Source organism: Sturnira hondurensis, unplaced genomic scaffold, assembly GCF_014824575.4.
Source record: "Sturnira hondurensis isolate 20B ecotype Veracruz unplaced genomic scaffold, ASM1482457v3 Scaffold0021632, whole genome shotgun sequence".
Classification (NCBI taxonomy): domain Eukaryota; kingdom Metazoa; phylum Chordata; class Mammalia; order Chiroptera; family Phyllostomidae; genus Sturnira; species Sturnira hondurensis.
In genome coordinates this window covers 1,340,899-1,351,515 of record NW_028094263.1, presented here as the reverse complement: position 1 = coordinate 1,351,515, position 10,617 = coordinate 1,340,899, and the positions used below count along the sequence as shown (strand labels likewise).

The 10,617-nt window shown below is 41.6% G+C and overlaps 1 protein-coding gene across 1 annotated transcript; it reads right to left on the bottom strand.

The window, feature by feature from the left end:
- Positions 1-8,276: 8,276 nt before the first annotated feature.
- LOC118977995 (keratin-associated protein 9-2) lies at positions 8,277-8,648 on the bottom strand. The gene has a single exon (XM_037033151.1). The coding sequence runs from the start codon at positions 8,646-8,648 to the stop codon at positions 8,277-8,279; it is 372 nt and encodes a 123-aa protein (XP_036889046.1).
- Between the last annotated feature and the right edge of the window lie 1,969 nt (positions 8,649-10,617).

Genomic DNA, 10,617 nt, shown 5'->3' with positions numbered 1-10,617 from the left:
CCTTTTCCAGAAATGAGACAGTGAGGAGTCATCCCCAGAAACATTTCTGGTCATCTGACATCACATGGTCATGTAATATTTCTTGCTGTCTTTGGGGAAGGTGGATTATCAAATAGTCTATAAACTATTGATTTTATAGACTAACTTTTTAAAATCCTCACTCAAGGATATATTTAGAGAAAGGAAGGAAGGCATAAAGAGAGAGAGAGATTGATATGAGAGGGAAACATTGATTGGTTGCCTCCCTTACATGCCCCAGCCTGGGACTGAACCTGCAACCTAGGTATGTGCCCTGACTGGTAATTGAACCTGAAGCCTTTTGGTGCATGGGATGATGCTTCAACAAACTGAGCCACCTGGCCAGGGCTGAAACTTTCTTGAATTTGTTAATTATTTCTAACAGTATTTAGGTTTTTTAATATATAATATTCTATCATCCACAAATGGAGTGAGTTTTACTTCTTTTCTGATTTACGTGTGCCTATTTCTTTTTCTTGCCTAATTACTTTGGTTAGAACTTGCAATACTGTGTTGAATGAAAGAATTGTGTGACATTCTTGTCTTGACTTTGATCTTAAAGAAAAAGCTTTCAGCTTTTCACCATTGAGTTTGAAGTCAGCTGTGGGCTTGTGGTATATGGCCTTAATTATGTTGAGGTATGTTCTCCCTATACACTCCTTATTGATATTTTTAGCACAAGTTGGTGTTGAATTTTGTCTAATGTTTCTCTGCCTCTATTGAGATCATCCTATGATTTTTATCCTTCATTTTGTTAATGTGATGAGTTGCACTGATTTGTGGATATTGTGCCATCTTTGCATCCCTGGCATCAATCCCATTTGACCAAGGTATATGATTCCTTTAATCATATACCTTTAATCTTTTGTTGAATTCTCTTTGCTAATATCGTGCTGAGAATTTACCATCTTTGTTCATTAGGGATACTGATATGTAACTTTCTTTCTTTGGTGTTCTTGTTTGATTTTGGTATCAGGGATCTGCTCCTAGACTTATGTTTGTGGGAGGTTTTTTATTGAGTCAATTTATTTCTAGTATGACTCTGTTCAGATTTTCTATTTCTTTATAAATTATTTTGTCAGGTTTTGTTTCTAGGAGATTATTTATTTTTTCTAGATTATCCAATTTGTTGGTATACAATTCTTTTTAGTAGTGTTTTATGATTTTTTTATATTTCTCATATATCAGTTATAACATCTTTCTTAATTTTTAAAAAAATTGTAAATAGCCCTGGCTGGTGTAGCTCAGTGGATTGAGCGCGGGCCTGTGAACCACATGATCGCGGTTCGATTCCCAGTCAGGGCACATGCCTGGGTTGCAGGCCAGTTCCCAGCAGGGGACTCACAAGAGGCAACCATACATTGATATTTCTCCCCTTCCCTTCCCCTCTAAATATAAATAAATAAAATCTTTTAAAAAAATTTTAATATATTTTATTGATTATACCATTACTGTTGTTCTTTTCCCCCCTTCATTCCCCTCCACCCTGCACACCCTCTCCCCCACCATTGCCCCCCTTTAGTTTATAGCCACGTGTCTCAAGTTCTTTAGATTCTATATTTCCCCTACTCTTCTTGCCCTCCCCCCTATCTATTTTCTACCTACCGTCTATACTACTTATTTTCTGTACCTTCCCCTTTTCCTCCTCCCTATCCCCTGTTGCTAACCCTCCATGTGTTCTTCATTTCTATGGTTCCGCTCCTGATCTAGCTGTCCTCTTTGTTTGCTTTTGTTTTAGGTGTGGTTGTTAATAACTGTGAGTTTGCTGTCCTTTCACTGTTCCTATTTTTCATCTTCTTTTTCTTAGATAAGTCCCTTTAACATTTCATATAATAAGGGCTTGGTGATGATGAATTCCTTGAACTTGATCTTATCTGAGAAGCACTTTATCTGCCCTTCCATTCTAAATGAAAGCTTTGCTGAATAGAGCAATCTTGGATGTAGGTCTTTGGAGTTCATGACTTGGAATACTTCTTTCCAGTTCCTTCTTGCCTGTAAGGTCTCTTTTGAGAAATCAGCTAACAGTCTGATGGGAACTCCTTTGTAGGTGACTATGCCTTTATGTCTTGCTGCTTCTAGAATTCTTTCATTTCAATCTTGGCTAATGTAATTACAATGTGCCTTGGTGTGTTCCTCCTTGGGTCCAAATTCTTTGGGACTCTCTGAGCTTCCTGGATTTCCTGGAAGTCTATTTCCTTTGCCAGATTGGGGAAGTTCTCCTTTATTATTTGTTCAAATAAGTTTTCCACTCGTGGCTGTTTCTTTTCCCCTTCTGGTACCCCTATAATCCGGATGTTGGCGCATTTGAAGATGTCCTGGAGGTTCCTAAGCCTCCCCTCATTTTTTGAATTCTTGTAACTTCACTTTTTTCTGTTTGGTCATTTCTTCCTTCCTTCTGGTCCACCCCCTTGATTCGAGTCTGTTTCCTTCCATCACTATTGGTTTCCTGTGCATTTCCCTTCATTTCAATTATTGTAGCCTTCATATGTTCCTCTACTTTGTGACTAAAGTCAACCAGTTCTGTGAGCATCCTGATCACCAGCGTTTTGAACTGTGCATCTGAGAGGCTGGCTATTTCTTTTTCACTTAGAGTTATCAGCTCTGGAGCTTTGGGTTCTTCTTGACCCATATTTTGGACTATTCGTGCCTGTTATGCATGAGGAACGGAGCCCTAGGTGTTCACCAGGGCGAGGCAACTTAGTTGCTGGGTTGTGACACTATATATGGGGGTGGGGTCAAGGGAAAGCAATGGTGGTCTCCTCTGCTGCCTCCCACCCCCGCCAGGGCCCGCAGTCCATCCCACTGTACGCGAATGTGTGACCACGATCAGCCCGCCACCCTGTGCCCTCACTGGGTCCACCCGATGCTACCCCAGCTGCCTGGCACCCAGGATCGGGCAATCCTTCCTGCCCAACCCCGCTCCACTGCTGCCTCCGCCCCTCTTACCAGTCAGTTGAACGGTTCATTGCTGTCGGACTTACGTATAGTTCAATTTTCTGTTCTTTGGCTGCGTCTTTGTTTACTAAACCTTTGTTGTATTCAACCTTGGTTGTGGGAGAAGGCACAGCGCTTCCCCCTACGCCTCCATCTTGGCGGAAGTCCTAAATAATTTTTAATGTTATTGTTCAAGTAGAGTTTTCTTTCATTCCTGATTTTATTTATTTGAGTCTTCTGTCTATTTTTTTTTTTTTTTTGGTGAGTCTAGCTAAGGGTTTTTCAACTTGTTTCTCTTTTTAAATACCACCTCTTAGTTTCACTCATCTTTTCTGTTGTCTTTTTAATCTGCATTTTGATTCTTTCAGCTATTATTTTTGTTACTTTTTTCCTTCTACTAACTTTGGTCTTTCTTAATTCTTCTTTTTCTAGTTCCTGGAGTTATAAAGCTTCTTTGCTCTTTTTCTCTTGTCTCCTAATCCTATTCTTTCTCCTCCTTTTCTTCTTTTCATTCTAGAAACTGTGGCCATCCACCACCTTAAAGAAACAGAGATTGATCTGAGAGGAGCAAAGGACAGATTGCAGATGATGTGTTTGTTACCTCACTACCATAAACTGAATGTCCCCTCCCAAAATGTACATGCTGAAGCCCTAGCACCTGGTGTAATGGCATTTGGAGGAGGAATCTTTGAGAGTAATTGCATTTGGCTGAGAATATGAGGACAAGTCCCTCATGATAGGATTAGTGCTCTGATAACTAGAAAAAGAGGCCAGAGCCCCTCTCCCCACCTAACCCCTCTGTTTTGCTGTCTTTGGAGGATATAGCAATTAAGCAGCCATTTGCAAACCAGGAAGTAGGTTCAAGCAGACACCTAATCTGTGATCAACTTGCTCTTGGACTTCTTAGCCTACAGAGATGTGCTCCATTATTATTTCTTATATTTGTTAGATAGACTTTTTGGACATTTTACATGCACAGTCATAATCTCTACAGATGACAGGATTGCCCTCCTAAAGCTGACCTTAAAGACACAAATAGGAACAGAACCAATGCATGCAAGGCACTTCAAAGAGAAAGCATGTTGTCAAGACGAGCGGTATATCTGATAGGCTGGTTGAAGACTTGGACAAATGAATGGGCATTTCTTAAAAGGGTGTATGGCAGTCAACCGTGGAAGCTCAGAGCCAGGAGAGACACATAGGCAAAGATGGGCAGTGCCCAGCTAGCACCGCACAGGACAGGGGACATTGCACCTGAGTCTTCCAGTTCCATAGGCAAGACCATGTGTTTAACATGAGTGTAGGAGAAGCCACCAAGAATTTTGTTCTTCTTAATTACTTCTGATTCTTTGCTCAGAAAGTAAACTTCCTGTTATTGTTTTACTTCCCTTTTTGATACTCATGCTAACTGGTCAAATAGAATATAAAACTATAGTTACTACCTTTATAATTATATTTCATAAATAGGCTTACTCATTTATGGGGATGGATAAAGTTGTTATGCCCCAAGAGGTGAACGCATTCTTTGTGAGTAAATAATATCAGTTGTCTGAGTCTGCAAAAATCAAATTCAGCCCCTCATAGATATGTCACAATTGTAAAAAACCAACTTGAAAGAATTTTGGGAGAGAACTTTTTTCTCTATATGAATGGATAACAATTTCATGGTACACTGATATTTATTTTAATGTTACACCTTTGAATGCTTGTGGTGGACTTCTGTGAATGACAGCAATACCAGCAAGCACTCAGTTACAGTGCTTGAACAAGGCAGAGAATTTAGGGACCTCAAAGAGACTCATTAATAGAAAGGACTCTTAGCGTCCCCCAATAGAATTCACTCACAGAGACTGCAAATCGAAGATACAACATCCCAGTATCTGCAAACTGGTTGTTTGGTTGATGCTTCGATAGCTCCAGAGATGTGACTTCCTACCCCCGTGGTAGCCCATCCTGATTGCTAATACCTCTCATACAGAGAGCATTCTAATATGAGCATATAGCCCCCAACCCCCAGCCTCCTGCATCTTTTGCTCATTGGGTTCCCTTGTGATTGGACAGTCAGAATGGCATTGCTGAGCAGTCCCTCCTCTCCTTAGACATCTTGTCTCCTCATATTCCATGCTGCAAAATCACATTCCCTTTACTCTGATCTCTGCCATGATTTCCCCACCTCATGGAATTAACTTCTCAGTACAGCAGTCTAACGACTGCATGTATTTTATGATGCTTATTTCCCCATGGCCCTTCTCATGGCCCTGTCATTTGGATCTTTATTGTGAAGATGAACTGAAGAGTAGTTTCTCTAAACATTTAAAATGTTCTTGATTCTGGTTTCATAGACTATAATATCCTTGAAATATGCAGATATTTGTTATCATTCTTACGATTTGTGTCTGTGCCAATTTTATAAGATGCTTTTAATTTGCATTGTTCATTTTCTGTACTGAGTTTGCACAAAGATTTTGCATCTACATATCTCTGATTTTATCTTTAACCATCAGTTCTCTATTGTCGAACTAGAATACAATAGATTGGTTATGGGATTTCAATCATAAGAAAGACTCAAATTCCTGCTCTGTCACTCACTAGCTCTATGTTTGGGAGAAAATATGGAATATATTCATCAGCTCATAAATTGTTTCTCACGTATACTGTGTCATCATCTCTTACAAATATTTCTGTGTTTTTCACCTACCGTCTTACATATCAAGTCCACCCATGGACTAATCTGGAAGTGTTTTATTTCTACATTTTCCCTTCTTTTACCAGGTTGGCCAGTCCGTAGGCAGATACCTTCTTGAAGAGACCACAGTTGCTCTATTTTCAAGGGAATTGCAGAAACAAATCTATCCACCATACCTATTTTTAGTAAAGAGTAGTTTTTTCTCAATAATCTAAGGTTTTGTCTGTTTTGTTTACCTTGTACACCTGGCATAACACAAATTAACCTCTCTTTTCAAATTATGAACATTGAAACCAAAGTGCTGACAAGGAGCTAAAGCAAGGAAAAGAGCACGACTTAGTGCTCACTTCATTGACTAAAGGACACATGGGTAATCCTTACCACAATTCCATGTGATTTCTGCAAAAACCAAATTTATTATGATATGTGAACATGTAAAACCTGCAACTTCATCATTTTATTGCCCCAACAGGGGCTTTTGTGCCAGATGGAGAACTTTCACGACAACTGATGAAAAACTTCTGGTCTGCAAAGGTGGTGAAAAGAGGAAATATCCCCAGTGAGAAGAACTGTACAAAGAGTAGTCCAATGGCTGTATCTGTGGAGAAAATGAGGCTACGGAAAGATGTCTGTTTGCAAATGCTGAAAGGCCTGATTGATTGATGTCATCCGTTCCTGGACGGAGCAAGGTTAGACAGAATACAAACACATTTGGAGGAGAGTCACGTAGATATGGATGGTCTGTGGGCAGAAAGTGTTTCCCACTGTGTCACACCTCAGTCTCCCCAGGAGAGTACCCACCACGTAGGAGACACTGCGCAACTATGTGTTCGAGGTAACTTAACCTGTCCCCCTCCTCAGGTGCACCAATACTTACAAAAGGGAGCATGAACAAAGCCACCACGTGGCAGGACAGAGTCTCATGGATCAGCAGCAAGGGCTCCCTTTCCCCGTGGCTTCCTCTGCTGTATGTGCTATTGTCATAAGCACTGGTGCTGATTTGGGTCTTATGTTGTCATAAGGATGGTGCTGAACCCTTGTCCGCAATATCCATCATGAAAACAAACACCAGCACTGAGCCAATGTTCTACACTGCACCACTTTTGCAATGAAGGCAATTCTTCCTTATTATAATTACGTGTTTGGAGAGGGGAATCACCTTCTCTGTCTGCAGGGCTATCCACAAGCTTACAGTATTGCTATCCTAGGATCCTGGATAGCACCATTTTGGACCAAGGAACACACTCCATGACAAACGAGGTCAACAATAGGCACATAACCATGGATCTACCATGCATCACACAACAGAGAAATTGCTGGTCTGGTAAAAATTGGAATGGGGTTTCAGAGGTACAGCAAAGACACCAATGTAGAGGTAACAACTTGCAGAATTCTAAATGTGATATATATTTTGATCCAATGACCATTATTTGCTTTATATATATATGTAGTACTATATTTATATATCCATAAAAGTCAGTACGTGGATTCAGAAACAATGGGTGAAAGTAGAGATGACCATTTCACTTTAGCCCCCTCAACATACTTGGGATTCTGGGCTTCTTATCCCATCATCCCTTTAGGCTCTCCTGGGTTGGTAGTTCTACTCCTCTGAAAGGCGTTTTCTTTGTCAGGGGACATAATCTAATTTTATAGCTGTAATTTGGTCAGTTTGGACTCCTCAGATCAGCAGAGGAGCAAGCAGAGAAAGTTTGGTGAGGGGTAATTACCATGAAGAGGCAGAGAGCAAATGTTTGGTGAGGGGTAGTTACCATGAAGAGGCAGAGAGCAGGGAGAAGTGCATCTGGAACGCGGGAATTTCCTGGAGTGTCTCGTGGTGTGTTCGTGCCCAGTGACAACCTTAACTGAGCAATGACAGCACCACAGCTTGCCACGGATGCAGTCACCCGAGGCTGAGACTTCTACATTTTGACATGTAAATGTAAGTGATTTGAGCAGGAACCAAAGACCCAGTCCTGGGTCTGAGTCTCTTCATCATCAGTGTGTGACATTACACAATGAATTTTTTTCTGAAATTGTAGATAATAATTATTGGGGGCTATTGTGATGCTCAGAATGAATGGTGCATGTATTATGCAACATGTATCTAAAGCCCTATATCAGAATTGCTGCACAATGAAGCAAGCACAATATGGAGGAGTTATGACATAGACTTTATTGAGAAACACATAGAGAAGAGACCTGCATCTAATCAGACAATTCAAAGTGATGCTGAAAGAAGAAAACCTTATACAAGAATCATGAGTACATTGTAAGGAATAATGATTAGGAAGCTTATTATTCAGTTATAGAAACCTGGTAATTAAGTTATGAGGATTGTTTGACGAAGTTGCTTAAGGGGGAGCCATTGCTCCTGACTTCAGAGTCAAAGCCAAGACCGTCCCAGCATATTGAGGATGCACAAAGCTGGGACAAGATCCACACACACAGTAGGAAGAGAACTGAGGGAAGTTCTAATCACTCCGTCAAGCTGATTCTTTAAACAGACAGATGAGTCACAGAAGTTGTGGTCCCACATGCCGGGTGTCATCAAAGTCTGGAAGGTTAACTTGTCTCCACAATGGCAAGTCAGTTGACAGAAGGTGTTTATACAGATGGTGGTTCTCCGGCAAGGTGATCAGCAGCAGCAGGGCTGGCCGCAGCCAGATCCACAGCCAGATCCACAGCCATAGGTTATGCACCCAGGCACGCAGCAGCAGGTGGGGTAGTAGCAGGTTCTGTGGACGTACACAGGACAACAGGAAACTGGCTGGCAGCAGCTGGACCCACAGCAGCTGGACCCACAGCAGCTGGGCTGGCAGCAAGGGGTGCTACAGCAGCAGGGCTGGCAGCAGCTGGACACGCAGCAAGGGCGGCAGCAAGGCTGGCAGCAGGTGGTCCTGCAGCAGGTGGTCTGACAGCAGGTTGGGCGGCAGCAGGGCTGGCAGCAGCAGGATCCACAACAGCTGGACCTACAGCAGGTGGGCTGACAGCAAGGGGAGCAGCTCATGGCGTCAGGTGTGTGGGATGGGTTCCTGTTCAGAGGTGAGTTTCTCTGATTCTGGTGAATCCCTCTGTTTTACAGCTTTTATACTCTGGACCCCCAGTACTGGGACCAATAAACAGGACTTTCCTTGTTTATGTTTTTTGGTAATTACCAGGGAATGGCCAAGGAGAAATTTGCCCCCTTTGTGTTTGAAACTTATGTAAAAACTGTTTGATCTTTTCCTTAATTAGTAATATTAAGGACCTCTTCAGAAATGAGACAGTCTGGAATCATCCCCAGCAATATTTTGGTCATGTGGCATTTCCCACTGGGTTGGGGAAGGTCAGAACAGTTTTCCTGGTTTTGCAACTTTGTCTGTATGTAGACTGGGAATTCTCTGAGAGATTCAGGAGTTGATGTGTTCTGTATTGAATAAAAATCCTCTTGAGTCTAAATTGAGCTCCCAGAAAGTCAGATTCAAGGATCTACTACCAGAAATGTGTTTCCCAGTCCTACCAGAGACACCTGGGTAGAGGACGGTTGGCCCACTGTTCTTCCCACACGGATCAGCACCAAGACAGGAGAACAGAGGCACAGGCAGCCCCCTGGGTTTCAATCCATCCACATTCCATCTCTGCTTTCCGGCTGCGCCCGTATCCCACGTGAGGCATCCCAACTTGCACATACTTCTTTTACAAATTGAGGCAAGTGGATGAGATAAGATGATGGCCCAGGTATATTTGGATGTGTAAATGCAGGTTTCAGCAAATGTGGAAACTTGCCGGCCGTAATCTCCTAAATTCTCTTGTGCCCCATTCTCTCAGTCTTTTAGGTGGGTCTGTAGGAGTGAAATTGTCCAGTCGTAGGGAAAGAGTAGAGTAAACAGTGTGGAAAGAACAGAGCAGTGTTTCGACATTTCTCTGCCGGCAAGGGTCTCCCGCTCTCCCTGACACTGTGAGCCTTCTGAATTCTACTGGTATGTAACTAGGGTTTTTTTAAAAATTGAACTATAAGTAACATGTAACACTTTATTCGTTTCAGGTATAGAACATAATGATGTACTGTTTGCATATATCACAAAATAATGACTACAACAGTCAGTCTAGTTAACATCTATCATCTTTCAGAGTTACAAATGTTTTCTTTCTTTTGTTGAGAACGTTTAGGATATACTCTCATCAACTTTTAAATATGCAATACAGTGTTATTAACTGTAGTCACCATACTGTGCATTACATGCCCATGACTAATTTATTTTATAACTGGGAGTTTGTGTCTTTTGACCCCCTTCACCTACTATTCCCACCCCCACTCCCCACTTCTGGCTACCACCAATGTGCTCTCTATATCTTTGAGGTCACTGTTTTACACTGTACATAGAAGTAAGATCAGCCCTGGCTGGTGTAGTTCAGTGGATTGAGCACGGGCCTGTGAAGCAAAGGGTCACCGGTTTGATTTCCAGTCAGGGCACATGCCTGGGTTGCAGGCCGGGTCCCCAATAGGGGACACATGAGAGGCAACCACACACTGATGTTTCTCTCCCACTCTTTCTCCTTTTCTTGCCCTGTCTCTAAAAATAAAGAAATAAAATATTAAAAAAAGAAGTAAGATCATATAGTATTTGTCTTTTTCTGTCTGACTTTTTTCATTTAGTGTGATGCCCTCAAGGTCCACCCGTGCGGACACAAATAGGAAGACTCTCTTCTTTTTATGATGGAATAATATTTTATTATAGATATATATTACATCTATATATTATACTTACATATGCAGATAGATATAACTATATATCACATCTTCTTTCTCCATTCATTCATCAGTGGACACTTAGGGCTTTTCCATGTTTTGGTTATTGCAAGTAATGCTGCAGTGAACATACGGTGTATACATTTATTTCAGTTAGCGTTTTTGTTTCCTTCAGGTAAATACCCAGAAGTGGGATCACTGGACCATAAGGCAGTTCAATTTTAAAGCTTTGAGGAACCTCCATTCT